Source organism: Carcharodon carcharias, chromosome 26 (genome assembly GCF_017639515.1).
Source record: "Carcharodon carcharias isolate sCarCar2 chromosome 26, sCarCar2.pri, whole genome shotgun sequence".
NCBI classification, from domain to species: domain Eukaryota; kingdom Metazoa; phylum Chordata; class Chondrichthyes; order Lamniformes; family Lamnidae; genus Carcharodon; species Carcharodon carcharias.
In genome coordinates this window covers 26,599,918-26,624,266 of record NC_054492.1, presented here as the reverse complement: position 1 = coordinate 26,624,266, position 24,349 = coordinate 26,599,918, and the positions used below count along the sequence as shown (strand labels likewise).

The 24,349-nt window shown below is 42.2% G+C and overlaps 1 protein-coding gene across 5 annotated transcripts in view; it reads left to right on the top strand.

Moving 5' to 3' along the window:
- Positions 1–24,349, top strand: part of kif23 (kinesin family member 23) — a 46,271-nt gene that overhangs the window by 3,883 nt on the left and 18,039 nt on the right. For 3 of the 5 annotated variants that reach the window (XM_041175321.1, XM_041175318.1, XM_041175316.1), the window contains exons 2-10: positions 14,008–14,071; positions 14,476–14,604; positions 14,695–14,800; positions 15,259–15,395; positions 16,537–16,652; positions 17,817–17,987; positions 20,799–20,840; positions 23,126–23,238; positions 23,720–23,841. In XM_041175321.1, the coding sequence (XP_041031255.1) occupies positions 14,008–14,071; positions 14,476–14,604; positions 14,695–14,800; positions 15,259–15,395; positions 16,537–16,652; positions 17,817–17,987; positions 20,799–20,840; positions 23,126–23,238; positions 23,720–23,841 (1,000 nt within the window). The remainder of the gene's footprint in view (positions 1–14,007; positions 14,072–14,475; positions 14,605–14,694; positions 14,801–15,258; positions 15,396–16,536; positions 16,653–17,816; positions 17,988–20,798; positions 20,841–23,125; positions 23,239–23,719; positions 23,842–24,349) is intronic. The other 2 variants (XM_041175320.1, XM_041175317.1) reach the window with 1 other exon arrangement.

Genomic DNA, 24,349 nt, shown 5'->3' with positions numbered 1-24,349 from the left:
TTCCTTAGGAAAACGCAAGCAACAGCGGAGGAGAGTGCACTGGATGCTAAGGATAGGTTGACCGTCCTTGGGTGTGCCATTGTGGCTGACACACAATGTAAATTGGCTGTAATTGGGAAGAGCATTGGGTAACGAGGGACATGGTTTTCTGATTGGTTTCACAGCCGCTTTGTACCAGAGGCACGTGTGCATTGTCGGGTAGTTGGACTTGGAAGAAAACTGTGAAATTATGTAGCTGCCAGACAATTGTCCAGCACATTCCCCTGCCAAACTCTTGGTGAAGAGCAATGGTTTTGGTGTTCACTCTCTTCTCCCCCCTGCCCCCAAGCGTAAGGTCACTAATTCAGCAGATGGATCAGGGCATTCTTCAGTCCATGAAAGGTAAATGTAAAGACGACTGCTCCTTGAATAGTATGCTTGGTGCTGTGGACAGAGGCCTGGGGGCGGAAGGCTTCCAAAAGGAGTTTACAGCTAAGGATGCCATCTACACATCTGCTAATGCCTGCTGCCTTGTTGATAAAGACACCTTGACCCATGGCTGCCACAACCTTTGGCCTGCAACAATGTTCATTGAAGACAATAATATTGACAAAGACTTTGAAGGTTTTCGTGTGAGCGAGGTGGGGGGAGGAATCTGGTAAACCAGCTCCTTGAGCTTGCCAAAGGTATGTCAATGGAATGTGTGAATACACTGGAGGCTGAGGATATCGAGGGAGCGTTGTTATCAATGTTAAGCACTACCATCGTGCATTCTTGATTTACGGGCAGATTGCGGAAGTGGTGTTACATCAAGATCAACTTGATAAAAACAGTGATGACAAGGATGACACAGTGAATATGGTAGAGAAAGTGCCCATAGACTGTTATTAGGATGTGTGATGGGTTGATATAAATGCACATTGTTTGAGTGCACCTAAGTGAGCAAGAAATAATATCAATCTCTTAAGATAAAAGGCAAACTTATGAAACAAACACCAATGTTAATGAGGCAGAAGAAGCTGGAAGAACTATTCAAGAATGTCACCCAGCAGATTTCATCAACACTCTGAACCCTCTTCTACAAGAATTGCAGATGGTGCCACGGGTGGGAACTTATTACAGGTACCCTGTATTTATTATTCACTGATGTAACTGATGCAATAATTTATTATTACTGTTCTCGTCATTTTATCACTTTAGCCTGTAGCTAGCCTAGGTTTAGGCTATTGTAAAATAAGTAGGCCTAGTCCTGTATGCGGAATTAGAAAACCGAAATTGTCTGAACCTGAAGCACGATCGGCCCTGAGGATTTTGGATAACGGACACTTGACATGTAGTGCCAAAGGATCTTTTATGCCCATCTGAAAGGGTATATAGGGCCAAGGAATGACACCTCATCCAAAAGCCAGCATCTCTGCCAGTGAGCACTGCACTGGTGTCAACCATGATTGACAGAATGAGGGATACTGTAGATATCATGCATAGTTGGGAGTTTGGTTCAGGTGGGAATTCGGTGCACAGGGGGAAAGAGATGAATGCAATTTTCTATTAGTTTGTATAAATTATCAACTAATTGACTTAATTAAATATATAATGTTGCAGAAATGGCAGGGCTGGTGGTATGCATGCCATTTGCAGCTTGCATAACTTTGGCTTTAAAAATTGCTGAGCTGAAGTCTGAATTGCAGGATGTGGGTGCTTTGTTCCAGGAGGCAGTCACATCCCTTAGGTTAGGCAGAGCTTGAGTTGGTCAATGGTCAGGGACAGGAGGGTGTGATTGTGAATCAGGCAGGTATAGGGAATCAGCATGTAGCGATGGTGGAGCTTCAGCCCCTGTCTGGGTTAGAAAGGCTGCAAATAGGATGAGCAGACTGACCATGGCACCATAGTGAAAGATGCCATTTCAAGTGGGTGGAGCAAAGAGGAACGTGGTAGTGATTGGAAACAGTATTGTTCTCTGCAGTCATGACTGGGAGCTCCGAAGTTGTGTTGCCTGCATGATGCCAGGATGAAGGACATCTCATGGCTGGAAATGAAATTTGAGCAGAAGGGGGATCTAGTTGTGGTCCACATGGGAACCAACGGCATAGGTAGAACCAGGAATGATCTGTAAAGACAATTTGAGGAGTTAGGGCCCAAATTAAAATGCAGAACATCAAAGCAGAACAATCTCTGGATTGTTACCTGAGCCATGCACTAATTGGAAAAGGGTAAAGCAGATTAGAGAATTAAAAGTGTAGTTCAGTGGTGTGGGAAGAAGGGATTTGATTCAAGGGGCACTGGCACCAGTACTCGAGGAAGAATGAGCTATCCTGATGGATGGGCTCTGCTTGAACAGTGTCATGGCCAAATGTATAACTAGGGCTGTGGACAGGACTTTGAACTAATGGGCAGCAGAGGGTGGTGGAGAGGATGTGGGTGAAGGGAGACTTAAAAATCCCAAGAGGAAGGTTGAGGTGTCCAAACAGTGTAGTGATGTGGGTGAAGGCAAGCAGTGGGACAAGAAAGGTCAGAGTTTAACAGAAAATGTTCATTGGTGAATAATGTCATTGCAGGGATTAGAAGTTAAAAGAAACTAAAGGTTCTTTAACTAAATTCACAAAACACCTGCAATAAGATACAAGGTGCCCGAGGTTGGGAAATAAATATTCCAGGGTATGCAATGTTTTGGAAAGACAAAGGCAAGGGAGGTGAGGTAGCCCTTATAGTAAGGGATGACATAAAAATATCAGTGCAAAAGGACCTGGCCTCAAAAGATCATGAAGTAGAATCAGTATCGGTGGAAATTTGGAATAGGAAGAGTCAGTAAAGACCTCTGATGGTGTGCGGGCCTCACCGGCTTGGCGGCGGGTGGACAGCCAACCCCCACCACCCAGCGGCCTTCCCGACAGGAAGTGCTATGCGCTTCCTGTGCGGGGGGAGGGATTTCCCCATCTGTCAGTGGATGAAGTTTCACAAATAATCTGGAACTCGCTGGGGCTCCTGGCCTGCCCACCAGCCTTAAGCTTGGACGGGCAGGTCTTTAATTATCTTAACTAGCCTGTCAATGGCCTCAGTTGGCCATTGACAGGTCGGCAGGCGGACAGCTGATTTCGCTGTCCGCCCACCTTCCTAAAAATTTAAAGGGAACAGGATGACGTTGAGGTTTCCTCCCAACCTCATTCTGTCATTTTCCCATCGGCGAGCGGGCCCCACCCCCAAATTACCAATGAGTTAATAGGCCCCCCAACTGCAGTTATATTGTTGGGCAGATCATTAAACAATAAATTATTGGAGCTTGTAACAAAGGCAATGTAATTATTTTGGGACTTGGATGATCAAATTGGCAAGAGTGGTCTAGAAGGTGAGTTTGTAGAATGTTTCTGTGATGACTTCTTGGAGTGCTATGTTGTAGAACTGACTAGGGATAAAGCTATCTTGGATCTAGTATCGTGTAATAAAGCAGGGTTAATTAGCCATGTAACAGTAGAAGATCCCCTAGGAAATAGTAATCATAATACCATTAAATTCTACATTTAAGTTTGAAAGTGACATTCTCCAATTGCAAACAAGCATCTTAAACTTAACCAAACCAATTGCATAGGTATGAGGGAAAAGCTGGCTAAGGTTAATTGGGTAAATAGACTGAAAGCTGTCAAGGTAAATGAACAATGGGAAACACTCGAAGTTCAAAATGTTCAACAAAAATGCATTCCGTTAAAAACAAACTCGGCAGGAGGGCCCACCTGTGGCTCACTCAGGAAGTGTCCGATTAAAAGAAGAGGCTTACATTATTGCTAAAAACAGGAGTACATCAGAGGATTTAGAAACCAGCGTAGGGCTACAAAAAAAGTTGATAAAAAGGGAAGAAATAGAATATGATAGTAAACTAGCCAGAAATATAAAAAAAAGATTGTAATGAGCTTTTACAAGTTTATAAAAAGGAAGAGTGTAGCTAAAGTAAACATTGGTTCCTTAGAAACAGAGATGGGAAATGAGGAAATGGCAGAGGCTTTGACCAAACTTTGTTGTCTTCACAGTAAAGGCGCATGGTATGAAATTTCATACCAGAAATAGTGGTAACCGAAGGGCTAAAAAGTGAGGAAACTAATAAAATTATCAGCAGAGATAAAGTATTGGAGAAACCCAGGGACTAAAATCCAACAAAACCTGATGGCCTACACCCTAGGGTTCTAAAAGAGAGCTCCGGTGATGGTGGATGTGCTAGCTGATTTTTCCAAAATTCCTTAGATTTGGAAACAGTTGACATCAGATTGGAAGTTGGAAATGTTATACTGCATTGGAGGTGGTACAATGAAGGTTCACTAGATTGGTCCCTGGGATGAGGGGGTTGTCCTCCTGAGAGGCTGAGTAAATTGGGCTGGTATTCTGAGAATTTGGAAAAAATGAGAGGTGAACTCATTGAACCCCCTTCGAGTTTTGTAGGATAATTGCTGAGAGATTGTGGTTGGGCAGTTTAATACACAGGAGCACAGTCTCGGGATAAGGAGCTAATCGTTTGGGACTGAAATGAGGAGACTACTTCAATAACGGGGTGGTGAGTATTTGGAATTTTCAACCCCAAATGGTTGCGGATGCTCCATCATTGAATATTTTTGCGCTCTCAGGGAATTAAGGGATATGGGGAGTGGGCAGGAAAGTGGAGTTGAAACCCAAGATCAGCCATGATATTGAATGGTGGAGCAGATTTGATGGGCCATATGGTCTACTGCTCCTGTTTCTTTTTCGTGATTTTTTTGCGCTCAAGTTCTGAAACGGGGACTTGAACCTGGAACTTTTTGGTTCTGAGAGGCGCATACTTCCAACTGAGCCACGATAGCTAACATGATAAAAGTTTAAAGTTGGGACTCTTCTGCAGTATATCTGGTTTTCCGCAGCTTAGTTAGCTATGTTGTGTTCCATATGCTTTCTGTACTCAGCTACTGGCGACGCCTCTGACATCTCTGGCAGCGTTAAAAAGAAAGCTGGTAGTAGGATTCATGAAATGGTTGTTCTTATAACTGAGGCCCTGGGAGGTAATCTCTGGGAAAAGTAGCCACTCGTGGGCTGAGGTGTTTCCCATCCCTTCACACTGGCCTAGAGTATTGTTTCAGGATTGCTGAGACCCCAGACGTATCCAGAAGTGAAGATGTGAATATGCCTTGTAAACAGTTGCATGTGAATATGGTTTGTTGCTCTGGGATCCCTGTTGTGAAAGTGTTGGATTCAGCAGCACCAACAACCCAGGGTGTTGCTGTTCTGTGACATAAATGGACATCACTAAAGATTGGGTGGGGGGGGGGGTGGGGATTGATTTCTGTGACATGCTTTTCCTTTAGTGTCACAACAGGGTTGTTTTACCTGTTCTGCCCCACTCTCCTCCCCTTTTAATGTATTTGGTTTCATTAAGAAGATAATGAATGGCTATGAGAGAATATTTTTAGTTAGAAAACACACTCAAAACCCATGAAAATGACTTCTATCCATTTTAGAATTATCACTTGCTTTGTGTGCAAAGTGAGAGTTAATGCCTTGACAGCCACCGCCTCCCCTCCCTCCCCCGCCCCCACCATTTTATACATAATGGAGGTGAGTGCTGAGGCCTTGGTATTAGTAGAATATAGAAGTAGATGTGACAATGCTCTATTAATAAGTCTGCAAACTGATGTTGGGATTCAGAAATAATTGTCTGACATGGAATAAATGAGCTTGGGTCTGTTGTCAAATGCAGTTACAAACTCCTGCTGACATCATATAATGTGCCGAAGGACATGGAAGTTATTTCGGTAACCATATGGCAAGCAAACAGCTAGCTGGAAACAATACATCATTGAGATCTCCATTAAAAAAATGTTTGTATTTTGGTACATAAAGTGTTGTGGAATTTTCAGTGACGTTGGGACTAAAACTTAGTTTAAAACTTAATTCAACACATCATCTGAATTGATTTATCATTATGCCTTGCTACAAACTCTAGCTTTTAGAAATATGTACATCATCTGATTGCAGGGACAAATAGTTGAAACTCCTTATTCTTGTGCGAGGTTGGTTTTTTTTTTTTGTGGCTTCAAGCTAAATAAATATTTTGCTTGGGTAGCTTCCTGCCATAATGGAATCTTTATTTCAGATTATCGATCACCCAGACATTTGACTTGGTAGTTTTGAACACAGTGAAATATGAGGGACATAAATTTATCCATTAACGTTTATCTCTTCATAACTTTTCCCATTTTTAGTATTCAACTTTAACTTGATCATCCCCAATGTTTTGTTTTTACTATGCTGTCTGGTTAATGATTACAGGCATTAATCACTGAGTTTAAATTGCCCTAAAATATATGAAATATTTGATACTTTCGATTTTCATCCTTTGGTCCTACTTTGATTACTTTGAAGTAATTTATCTTATAAATGCTGTTTAATATATATTTGAGCTTTATAGCCACTGCCTTTGCCAACTGTAAAGCTCAGGTTACTCTGATACTTTCCTCAGTGTATCAGTTTTACAGTTTAATCCTCTCTGTGCTTCTCAGTTACTTTTCGTGCCCTTTCCTATTCATGCAAACATACGATTTGGGAGCAGGAGTAGGCCACTTGGTCTCTCGATCCTGCTCCACCATACAATCAGATCATCCATCTTATTGAAACCTCAACTCCACTGTCCTGCCTGCCCCTGGTAACCTTTCACCCCTTTGCTTATCAAGAATCCATCTACCTCTGCCTTAAAAATACTTGAGGGAGGTGGTGGCATAGTGATATTGTCACCACTAAAAATTTTAACAGAGACCCAGGGTAATGATCCAGGGACCAGGATTTGAATCCCACCATGGCAGATGGTGAAATTTGAATTCGATAAAAAGCTGGAATTGAAAGTCTGACCATGAAACCATTGCTGATTGTTGTAAAAACTTGTATCTGGTTCACTAATGTCTGTTGGAGAAGGCAATCTGCCTACATGTGACTCCAGCCCCACAGCAATGTGGTTGACTCTTAAATGCCCTCTGAAGGGCAATTAGGGAATGGGCAATAAATGCTGGCTTAGCCACGTCCCATGAATGAATAAAAATAGAATTTAAAAAAATGTTTCCACCATCTTTTGGGGAAGAGTTCCAAAGACTCAAGAATTTCTCATATGTCTTAAATGGATATTTTTAAACTTATTTTTAAACAGTTCTAGATTCCTTTGCCTCTCTGGTGGATTAGGGACCAAAACTGTTGAATAAACTTGGAATAGGAATAGTCCATTCTGTTCCTAGAAGCTGAACTGATAAATTAGATCCTGGTTGATTAGTACATAACTCCATTTAACCATCTTTGTTTCATATCCCTTGGGACCCCCACATAATAGTATCAGTCTTGAAATTTTCAGGTGATCCAGTCTTTGAGAGGATGGAGTTCCAGATTCCCACTACCCTTTTGTGGAGAGGGTGGGGGGAGGCGGGTATTGGAAAAAATGCTTCTTGATTTCAACCTTAATTTTAACAAAAGCCCCCCTTGATTTGGATGCCATTTGTTCCATGTCAAATCTGTCATTTTAACTACCTGAATTAGATCAACACTCAACTTTCTCAATTCAAGGAATACAAATAGTTTCTCATGATTTGACCTTTTTTAAAACCTTGTATCATTCTGGTGAATCTCCTTTCAAGGCCAGTATATCTTTGAGATGTAGTGCCCAAACTTTAACACATTACTGCACGTGTGGCCTGGGCAAGGCTCTGCACTTACGGAGTCACCTACTCACATGAATTGGGATCTCCTTAAAATGTAGGCCAATATTCTGTTGGCCTTTGAGTCTTTTCTATACCTGTGCACAAACATTTTGTGATTTATGAACGTGGTACCTAATCCCTTTCTCTTCCATAGCTCCTAGTGTTACACCATGATTCTGATTGGTTTTTTTCTGACCTCCCTGCTCCGCCATATTGAATTTTGCCTCCCTAGTTTTTCCCTGTTTCTTAGTCTCTGTCTCTTTGTAACATGTCCTCCCCAACCACATAACTTCCTGTGCCTTCCACACTAGCATCACCTGCACACTTGGACTATTCCTTTGTCCAGATCCAGGAGGGCATTGCATGTAGATAATATGTAAGGAAATCATGCAATTAAGGGAAGTATCCAAATAGGTGACTTTTTTTTTAAATAGCTTTGGGTGGGGATAAGCTCAGAAGGCATTTCAGTCCCTTTCCAAGGCTGGAGGAAATGATGTGCAGAATTGAAGTGAAAGCCCAGGGTACTGACTGGAGTCTGCAGGCAATTGATGGAAGAACTGAGTACCAAGGCTGCAGGAGCTGAAGTAAAATGGTGCTGAGAGCAATGACTTCAAAGAGAGCCGCTCTGTCCTGATAGGTCAACAATGAAGGATTGTTGCTGTCCCAGGCTGCATACTCACTGCAAATGCACAGCTCTGCTATTGCCTCACTGATCTGAACCCACTGAAGATAGTTTCCTCTTTCATCAGCATATCAGAGTCAAATAGTTGGTGGTACCCCTCTTGGGGAACGTCACCTGCAGATCACTCTGGTCGCTTTAATGTAGTGGACATACGGTTGAGTTGTGACTAGAATGTTTCTGACAAAACATTCAACATTATAGTTAGAAGCATTCCCTTGCCTTGTTGCATTATGCCCTGTGTGCCAGCTTTCTTTAGGGCCTCTGCATGTTGTGTTGCCGTTCATGATCACAGAAAATGGTTAATCTTCAAGGACTTTGGACATTCTGGAAGAATTTGTGTTTTAAAAGACACTGTCCCTTAAAGGGTTAATGCAGGACCCTTTTCCTTTTCCCGGAAAGGATAATTAAGTAGTTGAAAAGAGCTGTCAACCTCTTGATCTTGGTGAACTGTGTGCAAAGTGGGTAACGTCAATTTTATGGCTGAGAAAAAGCCATGCCTGGAAGACTCTGCTTTAAAAGTGGGTTTTGGTTTTGCTGCTGCTTTAAGAGAAGGACCAATTGCTTGAGAATGAAGAAAGCGGCTTTTGCAGTCCACAGCCGGAAGTGAATATAAGCTGATCCTGAGATGCTCTACATGCTGGAATAAAGTACCTTCGAGTACTCCATGGGTCTACCTGAATAGCAGTGTCAGGGTCATTGGTGTCTCAGCACTGACCCGTGAAATAACTGTATAACCTGGGCACCAATTCAAGTACTCTACTGCCTACTCTGTGCCTTTGAACCATTGACTTAACCTTTGGCCAAAACCCTCCATTTCTAGTTTTATTTCATTTTTTGTGTGTGAGAAAGACTAGGGCCAGAATTTTATACCTCACGGGCAGGCGTGTGCCTGACCTGATCAGGTGTAAAACAGCCCAAGATGATGGGCGATCGTCTTGGCGGCGTCCCGCACGCGTGAAATCTTCAGGCTGGCAAGCACGTGTGGGTGTTGAAGCTGTGCCTGCCATCAACAAAAAGGCCATTTAAGACCATTAAAAACCCAATTGATCCAGATTTTATGTTGCCTGTGCGATTTTGTGCTCATCGCACGAGCAGGTGAGCAGCCCACATTTTGCAAAACCTCCAAGAGCGGGATAAAAAGGGTCAGCAGTATTGCCATTGATAGTAGTGAGGAAAGAAGTTGCTTATTTGAACTTGGCAGCTTTGTCTCTGTTCTGATCTTAATTATTAGCATTTCTAGGCTTCGTTTCAGGACTCATTGGTGTTTCCAAGGCCCCCGGAGGATTTTGACTGTGTGGACCCTTCCAGGTATCAGACAGCCTCCTGTGACCCTGGTAATGGGGATTGTGGTCTCCGTTGATGGCACCTTCTCTGAGGAGGAAGAAAGAGGCAGAAGGGAGAGGAGACTAGGTGCCTCAATGCAGCTTCCAGGGGAGCAACATGTGGGAGGAGGGGCACAGGGCCAACAGGCAGTCCAAGGCGCAAGGGGCTGCAGAAGATGCCACTATCCTGCTGCCAGGATTTACAGGCAGCAATGCAGCTACCTAAGTCTGTCTGAGGTACAATGCCAAAGGAGGCTCCACCTCTCCAGGGACATTGTGACCTCCATTTGTGAGATGATTGGGCTTGAGATCACCTCCAACTGTGTGGGTGGACACCCCATAACAGTGGATCCGAAGGTCAGTGGCCCTCAACTTCTGTGCTTCTGGCTCTTTCCAGGGGTCAGTGGGGGATCTGTGTGGAGTTGTCCACAGTTGCGTCAAGCTAGTTACAGAAGCTCTGTTCAGGTGGGTAATGACATTTATTCATTTCCATACTGATGACACCAGCCAGGCTGAGTGAGCCAGAGACTTTGCAGTGATTGCTGGGTTCCCCTGCCTCCTGGGTGCCATCAACTGCACACATGTGACCATCAAGACACCACAGGGTCAGCTGGGTGCCTTCGTCAACGGGAAGGGATTCCACTTGATGAACGTCCAGATAGTGTGTGACCACAAGACGTAGATTCTGCAAGTCTAGGCACCCTAGCAGTTCCCATAATGCTTATATCCTTAGGCACTCCGGGTGGCAAGGCTACATAGTGCTCCAGCCTGACTGGGTGGATGGTTGTTGGGTGGCAAGGGCTATCCATTGAAGAGGTGGCTTATGACGCTTCTCCGCCACCCAAGAACAGAGGCAGAGCAGCGTTATAATAGGAGTCATGCCTAAACAAGGGCAGTGATAGAGAGGATGATAGGTCTTCTGAAGATGCACTGGACTATTCAGGGGAGCACTACAATACCTCCACCGCAGAGCGGGTGTCACTGATAGTGGTTGCATGCTGTGCTCTCCACAATCTGGCGCTGGCAAGGGGAGACCCATTGGAGGAAGGGGATCTTGAAGCAGCTCCACAGGCCAGAAAGGATGAATCAAGTAGTGAATTGGAAGAGGACCACAGTAAGGAGAATGCTGAGGGTGTGGAGGCAGACTTCTGTATCATTCAGGGAGGCAGGGACACCTTGATCCAACAGTCCTTCAGCTAAGCTGCCAGAGATCAGCTTCAACCTCATGCTGGGGTTGCTGCATGTCTGAAATGACCCGTTCATTTGAACCCAAAGTTCACTCTGTGCCTGTACAAAAAAAGTTTAGAGCCACTCATGTCCAGCGTTACATACTGGCGTACCCTGCATCCAAAGAAAAGCACACTTGGGTCATTTTGACAAAAACAAAATTATGTAATTTTCACACACAAAACAAATTAACATTACCATTTCTGGTGTTAATTTCCACACCAGAAAACATATAAACAAAACATTATAGAACAGATCACCCATGAACAGTCCCTCTTGAGCTCATGGTGTCTTAAACTTATGTTTACATGTGCTATGTGTTGGTGTCCACCCTCACTGGCAGTGACATTGGAGGCAGCCTGCTGACACTGGTGTCTTGATGACCTTGGCTGTTGTCCTGTGGCCAGTGGAGTCTGTGCTAACCCTGCCTGGGAAGGAGTGGCCAGTTCCATGGCTGGCATCTCCCCAGTTACTGCAGCCTCATCAGATGCCACGGTCACTGGCAGAGGGGTGGAGGAGCTGCTGCTGTCATCCAGAGCGCCCTGAGAGGAGCCTGCAGAGATGACTGGCAAATTGTGCGCCAACATGAGGTATCTCTCTGGGCCATCCTACTCACCATTGATGGACAGGCACCTAGCTGGCATACTGGGTGCCCCATCCATCTCTCACATTGGCACTAACCACCTGGGCTCATTGCCTGTGTGAGGGTTTGCAGGTCCAAGCACAACCTGAGGAACCCCTGATTCTGTCCCTGGAACTGCCTCTTTGAGAGTCACCACTCAATGGAGGAGGCAGTGTGCTTGGCCATGAGGGTCAACACAGGGCTTATGCTCCGCATGGACTCCACCACAGAGACCATGGACCTCCGCCAGATCCTCCTGCACATCTTGTTGGAAATCATCTGCCTAATGGACGACTCCAGAGGCTCACCATCTGCCTTCGACTCAACATCACCCTGGTCTCCAGCTGCCCTTCGACTGCTGGTGCTCTGGGCACCCTCTGCCTCCACCTGCACCTCAAGCAAGTGTGACGTTTCCTCAGCACTGTGCACTGACATTCTAGCTGCTGATCTGACGCCCACTAAGGCGCTGGTGGCTGTGCTGGTGAATGGTTCAGAAAGCAGGTTTGACGGAGGTGCAGCTGAAGCCGGACAGTCCTCTGGCGCTGGGGGTGGCTTTTTGGGGTCCTGTGAACAAATGCCAGCTGGCAAATCTAATGGAAAACAGTGACGTCATTAGTTTAAGTTATCACACTGTAACTGTGCATACCAAGCACCCTGGTGACACAATGGAGATCTGCACCATGGTGCCATCACCTTTTAATGATCAATGGGGACTCCAGTTTTGAGGCTCCCATCAATGAAGACACTACACGAGAATGTTTGCACCTTCTGAAACTCATCTCTGTGCACTGCACTCTTACCTTCATCTGGCACCCCAGCCTCTCCATGACTGGCTGAATAAGGTGCACGTTGGCTCTCTAGCTCCAAGGCATCCTGCTCAAGTATGGTCAATATTAGGAGGTTTGGGAGGCCTCTGCCTGTCTGTGACCTCTCAATGTTGTTATGGCCTATCTTCTCCTGAAAGGACAGAGGAGCATTGATTGGTCCACTCTCTACCTGCAGCGCCATTGCAGCCTGGCCAACCCCACCTGAGCAACACCTTGCAGGGCATGTCCAAGTCGTGGCCCTTGAGTTGCAAGGCACTTGATCCAAGCAGCCAGGGCTCACCCCCTTGACCAGTAATTAGCATCTTCAGTGCCAACCATCAATGCCTCTGAGCTCTACGGAGCGGTGGGATAGTGCCGCCAGCCCTTAACACTTCACACTGATCCATGCCAACACGGCACTCACTCCCCGAGTACGGCAGGTAGTTGAACCTTTTGCGACGCTGCACCCATGTGTGCTGCACAAAGTTGTGGCGGCTGACCTCAGCTGCCACCTCCTCCCAAGCTTTTTTGTCTGGTGTGATGGGCTCCTCATTCTATCTCTGGGGATGAGGGTGTCCTTACTGGCAACCACCACGTCCAAGAGAACCGCGAGACACTCATCCGAAATCCATGGGGGGAGGGTGGCGAGTGCCCACCCGACCTGTCTTGTGTCTCCAGCCACTAGGCCCTAGCTTCATTCTCCAGAATGCAGAATATATGATTCTTCCCTGGCAGCCTTCAAGGAACTGCCTGTGTAGTTTTTAAACCACCTGCCAGGTTGCCATTGGACCCAGTGCCCGACAGGCGCCTGTCCGGCCCTTCCTGACCATTGGTAAGACACGTTTCATGCTGGGTGGGCCTTAATTGGCCAGCCAGCATAAAAACGCAGTCGAGGGCCTGTTTCCCGAATGGTCCTGGACTCACCGATCTTCGCGTGCCCGCTGAGGGTAAAATTTGGCCTTGGGTTATCTCAAAAGGGTAATTTGTATAACTTCTTATTCCACGTTGGATGTTGATGAGCTTTCCCTTTCTATTTGACAAGACTGGTTTCATAATAAACTAACTTTGTTTATTAAAAGAAGCTTGGTTAAAGTCTTTTTTTTATTCTGGGTACCAATAACGAAGGTAAACAATTGACCATGTTGGTGAGTAAATTTAACTTTTAAACTAAGTTTATGATCTGTGGAGTAGTGGTGCTAGATCAACTGCACAATTCCCCCATCCTGGCCATAAGTGTATACCTCAGTGCAGATGTGGGTGGGCACAATTCTTGTACAGCTTGACCTGTCACTCCCAAATCATCATCCTCTTCCAAATACCTGCAGGTAAATTTATGAGCAAATCCATTGATCCAGTGATATTGCTTGAATGTTGGCAATTGGCACCCCATCACCAAATTAATTAATTTTATCTTTGAGGGTAGAGTATCTGTTAGCAGCACTCATCTACTAGGAATAGTTTCTGATTGTGTGCTGGCATTACTGACCTCCATCCACTATTCCTGATTTGTGTTGGCTCAAAACCATCCTGATTGAAACTTCAGCTAGTGCTCCTCTAAAGTGAGGGAGGCAAATGTAAATCACATTTAAACTTTTTAGTTCTTGATGTGAAATAGTTTGCAAATACCTGATTAACAAAGTCCTAACTTCAATACTGAATTTTTTTCTAATACGTACAGGCGGATCCAGACACCCAGAAGACCAGTAAAGAAACCATCAAATAACCTCAAAGACCCAGTTGGTGTAAGTATCAAAGCTTTTGTTGCAAGATTTGATGGGTCTACTCAGGGAATATTTTTGTGTAATTGTTTTTTAACTTTTAACCACCGACAGTGGTTAAAGTTTTTAAGAAGAGGCTTTTCGGTTAATATGTCCCAATACGTTTTCCAATTTCACACATGTCTCCATTTAAATTGACATATTTTTCCATTCATTATGACATTTCAAGGACCACTAGTTTGCTGTGATTGAATGACAATTGTTACTATTACATGGAATTCTGAATTGCTACAACTTTTGGGGATCGCATTTCACAATTCAGTTTGGTTGTTTTTTTTTTAGTCTCTTGACTCTGTTGGACCTGACTTCAGCTTTACAATGTGCTGGATTTTAGAACTTAGATTCTTAGCATTCATGTTGGTTGTCAGGTTTATTGTCGAGTCAGACCACTGACCACAGAAGATACAGAATGTTGTGTTGAACATATCAGTAATACCACGATACAGCTTCATCCTCCTGATGGGATTAAAGTCAACAGGAATGGCGAATTCAAAGAGGTAAATTGAAATGTGAAACTGTACTCAACAATCTCTTTTTTGTAAAATTGATGTGGCGTGATGCTAAACTTGCTAACTTTGGCTTTTTAGATGCAATGCTCTTTTAAAGAAGTGTTTGGTGCCTTTACAACCCAGAAGGAACTATTCAATGTTGTTGCACGACCCCTTGTGGAAGATCTGATTCATGGCAAAAATGGTATGTTAAGCCTTAAGTGTGCAATGTAAAACAGTTGGGAATACTTCTTGTTTCCCAGAAACAAAGGCTTTGTTGGTGTAAAAAAACAGTTGGTGCGATTTGCCTTTGTAATTCTGTCAAAAATCATTCAGCATTAACATGCCTGATTCAGAACTTTGAACACTTGAAGTTCTAACACTATTGTTATGTAACTTGGCACCTAAAATGAACTGCCTGGTACTATGAACCAGATTTCAAGCCTTTAAGATGCAATGAAATCGGTAATTGGTGAGGATATGACTTATACTTTATCTGGTTTCAAAACTGTTTACAGCCTTTCTATGTCATGTCAACAAATAGAGCAGTGAGTTTGATTACTGGCACCAGAATGTGGGGAAATTATCTGTCCAGTGTGCTTCTACTTGGAGTAAGAGGCAAGAGTATTGCTGTACCTGAAATAGATCTCTGCTGTCTGTCAGGTTTGCTGTTTACTTACGGTGTTACTGGAAGTGGGAAAACTCACACAATGACTGGATCTCCTGGAGATGGAGGCCTTCTGCCACGTTGCTTGGACATGATTTTTTGTAGCATTGGACCATTCCAAGCAAAGCGATATGTAAGTATTAAAGTGTTGAGATGATTTGTGACATTGTGCTCAGAAAAGTTAAATATAAAAGATGAATGCAAGGACATCTTTCCTCGAAAGACAAGTCATTCCTACTTTAATCTATTTTGCTTAACTGTTTGATTTTTTTGACAAGTGGCTGTCTTCAAATTGAAATGTTCTCACGCTTGGGACTGAAATACTGGCCGCTTGGTATCAGCACTAAGTCTGCTTTGTTCAAATAGAGAACAGCTAGTTGTAGCATGAAGTTTCCACCGTTTTGATGCAATAGCTTGCTGACCAATCAGCTGCTACATCAGTGTAAATTTTTGCTATTCCAGCCTTGCCTACAGCTTCCATGAGACACCTAGTCACTTTGGCTTACACGCACTAAGAACTGGGAAGAGTTTGCAAAAAAAAAAGTCATTCCATTTAACCTTGCAATAAAAAAGCACCTAAAAAGAAATTCCTTTCAAGCCAAGTGAATTGGATATGAAGTGCATAAATGGCCGTTGATTTGTTGCTCAGTTAATCATTGCATTTAAGAGGACGTTAGATGAACATTTGTGTGGGGGGGTGGGGTGGCAGAGATGGGATTTGAACAGATATACCTGATTTGGAGCTTGATATACATGGAGGCTGAAAGGCCTATACTGCAAATCAGCATTGACAAATCAGTGCTAAGTCTGAATCCAATTGCAGGGGCCCAAGCACTCTGTACTAACTCTTGTGTTCAAGAAATATTCTCATGTAAATGACCTGGGAAGATTGTTCCTGGCTGTATGTTCACAGGTGGGCGTATGTATCATCTTTAGCTTCGCACTGCCATCTGGATCATCTAGCATCTCCCTTCTTGTTAGGCAGTGAGGATCGATGTCTATTGATGTTTTTTGTTCCACCTAGAACCCTGAGTTGCTACACATGCTGTGTCTAATGGTCTTGCCAAGTAAGAGGTACAACCTGCCTGGTGATGGTAGGAGAGCTTTTAGGTTCTATTCAGGTGCTATTCTAACTTGAACACATGTTTTGATGTTAGGACAGCTTGTTGGATCCTCGTATCTTAGATCTGATCCCACCAAGGATCTTGTCCCTTTGTAAAAGAATAAAAAGCTATATATCTTTAAATGATTTTTGAATTGTCTGCCACCTGCAGGTTTTCAAGCCAGATGATAAGAATGCAATGGAGGTGCAGGGTGATGTTGATGCACTGTTGGAGCGTCAGAAAAGAGATGCCCAGATTTCTATAATTCCAAAGATCCTGTCCTCCAGGTAGGTACCTAACAAAGAAGAATCAATAGAGATATAATGAGCTGCTGGGTGTGATTTGTCTATATGACAATTGGGATTGTTATTATAGCCCTGAGAGCAATTTTGAAAAATTTAAATTCTACTGAGCACTATCTTCTAAGTTACAAAACTTCAAATGTTTATTAATCTAATGTACATGATTTGAATGAAAACTAAATTTATTGGACTGGGAAATGATAAACCTTTGGCCTATCCTCCCCTGGCTTCCCACTCCCATCGGAAACCATGATTACCTCTAAACCCCTGCTCCCCACTTGACTTATGCTGGGGAACATTCCCTCAGACCAAAATTCCACTCCTACCCAATGGGCACGTAATGATTCCCACTGGGGCCCTGGCAGGAGTCAGCTTTGGAACATTTAAATGAGGCCTGGCAGTTAAAATATCCTGGTTGCACAACAGGGGTGATGTTTCTTGCCCCTCTCATTCCATGCACACACTTCTGCTTTTAGTTTATATCCAGGCTTCAATGTATGCTTTAAGTTCAGACTTTCATTTTTAACAAATGGAAAGTTGGTTTTACTGCCATTGGGGATGTAGGAACGGGAAGGAATCAATCTGAATACTTAACCTTTTTCACAATGTGGCAACGTAATTCACATACGTTATATAGAATTCTGCTTTTGTATTCCAATATTTGATTCAATAGAAATTTGTTGCTTTGCCTCAACCATTTTTAATAATTTTTAAATTGGAAGTCTAAATACCCCAGCTCCCTAATGCAATAGAAATACCCCAGATTTGATACCTTTTCTACTGAGTTAGTTATTTCAATTGGGGACAGCATTAGGGTTACCGTAGTACCACTGCAGTCGAGCGCTTGTTGTAATGTAGACATCTGGCAAAGGTCAGATCAGGTTTAATTGTAAATGCACATTTTGGTTCTTCGAGTGATGTCCACTTTGGTGCATTTGGACAGAATCCACAACACCAGCAATGTTCCTGAATTCCATTTACTCTGCAGATTTTATTTAAGGCACCCTAATTTTTGAAAGAACAAGTAAATCTTGCATGAATGTTTAATAAAGCCAAGGAACATTTTTAAAGGTTGTGATGTCCTTTCTAACAATCCCAGTAACTGTATCAAGTATGTAGTAAATTTGTTGGAACAATTCGTTTTCACAGGCACAGAATGGATCCAGAGTTTGCAGATATGATCACTGTCCCTGAGCACTGCAAAGCTGAGGGAGTCGATGAGGACAGCGTTTATAGTCTATTTGTTTCTTATATTGAAATCTACAACAATTATCTTTATGATCTTCTTGAAGAAATGCCACCAGATCCTATTAAACCAAAGTAGGCTGCTTTCAGATTTTTATAAATGCTGTCGTGTTGGTGTTTCACTTCTGTGTCTGGCTGCATGCTTGCTGAATCTGTGGTGTATTTAATAAAATCGAGTGATATGCTATCAGATTAACATAGTGATGGAGGGGCTGACTGGAAACTAGCTATTTCTCCAAAGAAAGAAAAGGAAGGGTGTGTTTCATCCTAGGTTAACTGTTTCCTAGCGTCAGATTTTAGAAGTGCTGCCAACAGGGGTGAGAAGCAATCTGCTTGCCCTGCAGGGTGCGAGCACTACAGAAAGATCCGAGAAATGATGGAAGATGCGTAAATTTTTTTTTCTAATCCAATATTGAAATGTAAGTGAGAATCCCTAACCCAAGTTGCTGCCATAAATCTGGAATGGCGCACAAATTAAATTATCAGAATTTAATTTCAAAATGTATGATGCCTGAGGCTTGATGTGATTTTTGACCAGCTAGCCATTTAGTGACCAGAGTGTCAATGAAGGACAATGGGCAGAGACTGGAGGCGCCCCAGCACTGAAAGGTCAGCAGCCCAGCTGTCATTGGTGGGAGCTGCTAATGTAGATAGGAGAGACACTCAGACTTTTGAACTAGTGAAAATAAAACTAGCCTCAGCAGCCAGACTGTTATTGTGGGGGAAACCCTCCAGTAGGAGACCTGCAGTCTTGGCTGTGTCCATCCCCTCTCAGGTTGCAGTGAGGGTGGGGAGTTGTGGTTGGTCTTCTCCACCTCCAAGTCTTGACACCAGGAGGCCGCCTCTCTCTCCTTTGACCGGGATTCCACGTCAGTAGACATGCCTTTTTTTATATAGGTTCTTTTAGGGGCTTTAATTGGCTACCAACCACTTGCAAGCAGGTAACTGTCAACCCCTAACCATTCATTTCTAAAATTGCCCAGGGTTGGGAATGTGCACCAGGAAATTGTAGGCCAATTCTCCTCTAGTCCCACCTACACATGCATTTAAAAATTCAACTCAATGTGTTACCTTCTACTGATTTGAAGATTATAGTGTGATTTTGGTTTGTTAAAATAGCATGGCTACATTGGACCTTTGAAAGAATTAGATTGTTGATATAATGTACAGTATTTCTACAGACTTTTGTTTTCAATCTGCTTAGAACAAAGAAAACATACAAATTCCTTTGTGATTTGGTACCTGTATGATCAAACACAAGACTTGCAGCTAAGGTTTAAATATTTGGCATTGGTTTCTCTGCTTATTGTGTAGAGTACAATTGCATTGATCTGTTCTTGCAAATTTCACTTGTGTGTTTTCACACGTATGTTGGCTTGCCTTAAAATGGGTTTAACATTTACATTTGAATTTTGTGCAAAGGGAGTTGGGATGAGCATGTTGTTTGCATGGGGAACAGTGGGAAATATTTGGTATAATCTATTAGGAAATGCAAAATAAGGTACTGTACTTATTCTTTGAACTCTTCACATATCCAAGGATGCCGAATTTAAATACACCATTTGCTTCCCAAATTTTTTTATATTCATTTATGGGATGTAGACGGCTCTGGCTAGGCCAGCATTTATTGCCCATCCCTAATTGTCCTTGTCCAGAAGGCATTTAAGAGTCAACCATATTGATATGGGCCTGGAGTCACATGTGAGCCAGACCAGGTAGGATGGTAGATTTCCTTTCATGGATCCTTTTAAGATTAGTTTTTAGGACAATCGGCAATGGTTTTCTGGTCATCTTCCGACTGTTAATTCCAGATTTCTATTGAATTCAAATTTCGCCATCTGCCATGGTGTGATTCAAACCCAGATCCCCCGAGCATTACCCTGGGTCTCTGGAATACTAGTTCAGTGAAAAACCACTCTGTCACTGCCTCCCCAAGTGACTCGAGCTTTAAGTTATCTTGTTTGTGAAGGGTAATAATTAGGCAAATAATTTAGTTGCAATAATATTCTTTGGGAAGCAGGCAAATCCATTCATGGTTCCAGGTCACTATCCTGCGGTGGTGCCCAAGATGTATATGTGGATGTAAGTTCAACTTGCACTGCACATAGAGATTAATGACAAGTACTATTTTATATTTTGAATAAAATCCTGAATCTTTTTCTTTTAATGGTTATGTCGGTAACTTTGGTACAATGCCTTATGACATGCCTGCTTCCAAAAAAATATATAATGCTAGTTCTACTGAAGATCTTGTTGAAGTAATAATGTATACCTGTCCCTGTTGGAGCTAATTGAATTCCTTTAGGCACACACATTTTAAGTTGGTTTACTGATTTTCCAGAATCTTTTTGGAAATGGCTGAATATTTCCCACTCTTAATACCCTCCACCCCCATCCAAAAAGGATCCTTTATGTAATTGTGTCTACACGACAAAAAGAGAAACGATGGGCCCATTGGGTACATTGAAAGCATTTATGCTGTTCTTGGTCATTCCCCCCCCATCCCCTCACCACCACCAAACTGGTACCATGTGAATATGTATTCATCTGATGGGATCCATGAGCACTCAGTCAATTTTGGACATGCCTTAAGTTGCATTTTATTGGTTAGGCTATGCAGATTTCAGAACACCGCGAAATAGTTTGGAATATCCCACATGCAATCCATTCAACAATTTATGACTTTTCCAGGTCAATGTTGTAATCTCCCAAGCCTTTTTCTCTTGCTCCCAACGTAACAAACTTCAGTTTTAAGTCTTCAACACATACTGTAAATTGCTCACTGTTCATTTATTTCCTCCTTTATACACCACAAACATTTTATTAAACATAACCTAATGAGCTTTATATTGGATTATTATAACTGTTGCCATGTTTCTTTATTAGGTGGAACAGTAACAGCACTCCTGTGCGGAACGTTGAGTTCATGTACGTCTCTGTAATGTACAAGCTATCAGAGATAAGCATTGTAACTGGTAGAGTAGTTGGGTAAAATTTAGCTGGTTGATGTTTTGTTCTAGCTAATGTTGTCCTTTTTCAGCTAATCGATCCATCCGGTCAACCTATCCCCATGGCTTTCTAGCTATTCCGAACAGTAGTGGTCCCAAGCATGTATAGAAGCTTTCACTCCTTGCACTTATGCTTACCCTGTAACACAAAACAACATGATGCTAGCGCGACAAATGCTTGAATTTTAACTTGCTTTTTTGGTAAAAGTATACATTTCAGTGGTAAACATTTTCAGTAATTTAAATCTGGGCAAATATATTTGATTATGACAATACAGGTGTAGATTTGTGCTCTCTTTCCCTTCTGCCCCAGTAATGCATTCTGTTTATAGGAAATAGACTGCATAATTTAGATGGAACTTTGTAGTTGCCAAATACTCAACTTGCATCCTCTTAGGCGGTAGATGAGCTGATCTTCATCATCTGTACATCAATGGCATTCATGTGAACATTCTCTAGCTGTTCTGTGGGGGATGCTTTCATTTATATAGTGCTTTTTGCAACCACTGACATCTCAAAGTGAAGTACTTTTTAAAAGAGTAGTTGATGCTGTAATGTAGGCAACATGGCAGTCAATATGTGCTCAGTAAGCTCCCACAAAGACAATATGATAATGACCAGATAATCTGTTCTGTAATGTTGATTTGAGATAAATATTAGCGAAGATGATTTGGACAACTGAGTAAGGTTTGCCAACAAAGAAAACTTGATAAATTCCCTCCCTTACTTATTCATCAGGCAGTTTAGCCCTCTATTTACATAATCAGAAAGCTTGCGTTGATAGTGTGCTTTTCATGGCCTCAATGATTCAAAAATGCCTCCAGCCGTTGCAGTAAGTGTAATCACTTGTAAAGTAGGGAAATGTGACAGCCAATTTGCATACAGCAAGATCTTGAACAGCAATGAAATACATGACTAGATGATCTGTTTGTGATACTGGTTATGGGATAAATATTGGCCAGAGCATAAGGAGAGAAACATTTAAAATTGTGTTTGGTCAAAGTTTTTAGGATCATATGTTGTGATTTTAGAAAAGTCCAGCAATCTGGTTTACATCTTGTTTTTGACTTTTTGCTGCTTCATATACAAGTACTTGTAATCCTCAGATACATTTGCCAGTATGTCTGAACATTTTTTTTCAAAAGAACCTACTGCATGTAGTTTCTCTCCAGTTTTTTTTTTAAATGCTGTTTTTTAAACTTGTTTACAATGAGCTACATTCAAGATCAGTCATTAGAGAGTTACTTACTGGGTGGACAGTTTCCTTGCTTAGAAACTGTGGCTTTGGTTTTAAAGTCCCAGTTTTCAATGATTCTGCAACAAATTCCAAATTCTATATGTTGGAATTATTAGGCAATTTCTGCTCGTAAACTCAGTTCCTGGTTGGGCAGGGCCAATCTTAATTAGAAAATGGGGTAGTGAATACAGCAACATTTCCTAGGTAAGTTGCACGCACAAATTCTACAGATGTTTGCAATTCTGCTTTGCTGCTTAGGATAACTCCTGGCCTTGTTCCTCATGAGCCAGGATCACTTCTTTAGATTTAACAAGCAAAATGGTGCTGTGTTGAAATCTGTTTAAATTCTCTGCCTGCATGTATTCACAATGATCTGAAACTTGTTATGGCAATCCTACTTAATGCTGACTTGGAAGACCCCTGCTTAAAAAGAACTGCCATAGACAATTTATAGTTCATCATAAAATTTCAGTTATTTAATAGATGGATAATTTGCAACTTGAGATTCAGCAAAATTAAACTGTGATTAAAAGTTTTGAGCTTACCAGACGGGATGAAGAACAAAAATTAAATTCTTAAGGAATGCACTGATTTAAAAGGCTGTACTTTCCTGTCAAGTGAAATGTACCCCATAGGTAAACTTTAAGTAGTGCATGTATTCAGATATGTTTTCACAAATTTGCTGTATGTCTGTCATATATGTCAGTGAAGCTAATAACTTATGGTAAGGTTTTTGGACTGTTTGTTCAGTCTCTTCACTGCTGCTCAACACGTGCATGTGAATTTTTTTGGGACAAATTTTGATGTAATTCTGGCTAATGTCCTAACTGTTGAAAGAATGAGCTACTTAGATGCTTCTATTCAGTTCTAGCTGAATAATACATTTCTGGGATTTGAGGTATAATGGCACTGTCTGGGTTTTCTTTTAATATCAGTTTGAGACTTAAACATTCAATGTTTGCTTATAGACCTCCACAATCTAAAATTCTTCGAGAAGATTCTAATCATAACATGTATGTCGCTGGTTGCACTGAGGTGGAGGTGAAGTCAACGGAAGAAGCCTTTGAAGTCTTTTGGAAAGGTGAGTTGCACTTGATTGCGTTTGTTTTTCATCTGCAAGTTTAGTTAGTACTTTGTATCCTCCATCAGTTTAGAGTTGAACGGCACCATATCCAAATATAATCCAGTGTTGTGTGTAAGATGGTTCTTATTCGAACATAAAGACGTATTTAGGAGCAACATAACACTACTGCTTAATATGTGCATATGACTGGGTGAAGATAGATCATCTTAAAAATACATGCATTAAATTAATTTTCCAAGCATTTGACAATTTTGTGGATATCCCCAGGAGCTCAACTATATCGACAAAACATTAGCATATGGTCTTCAATTACAAATGTAAGGGACCTGGGAATGCAAAAAACCAGGGCTATAGATACCAATTTATAGATAACTCGGTATATGACCCCAGTTATTGATTGTACAGAAATCCATTTCTCTGCCAAGCTCCTTACCCAGCTATCTATAAACCAGGTTCTGGGCATTCTTTTTCTTTGCAGGCCAGAAGAAGCGACGTATTGCTAACACCACATTAAATCGAGAATCGAGCCGTTCACATAGTGTTTTTATTATCAAGCTGGCTCAGGCTCCATTAGATGCTGATGGGGACAATGTCCTTCAGGTAAATGACCATGGAAGATGTTTAATTTCCTGTTATTGTGAGTTGGTGATATTAACATTACAAATAACCTAATTATTGGGAACCAATGCATTATAGCTGTATGCCAGCTCCTGAGTTACACATTTTTTTTGTCTTTTAAGAATGTGTTTTTATTTTCTTTGGTCCTCTGATAACTTAGGAATGTTTCCATCCTATTGGATTGGAGCCCATTGCCCATCTATTTGGACAGAGCTTTGGGTTTAGTCTTGTACCTCTTCCACTTCTATTCTCTGCATCCTTTTCCTTATCGCCTCTCTCTGAAGTGTCTTGAGATGTTCTCTCTGCTGCATAAATTTCTCCCTTCCTTTGCTGAAACCTGTGAAAGTACTGTTCAGGTGCACCAATCACTAGTAGTTAGTCAGTGCCATCCTTGTCCATTGATTCCACTCTGGGGACATGAGTACTGTTGTATTCAACTGTACTAAAATCATTTTTCATGAGTAAGTATTCCAGAACAGCTAAGACTGAC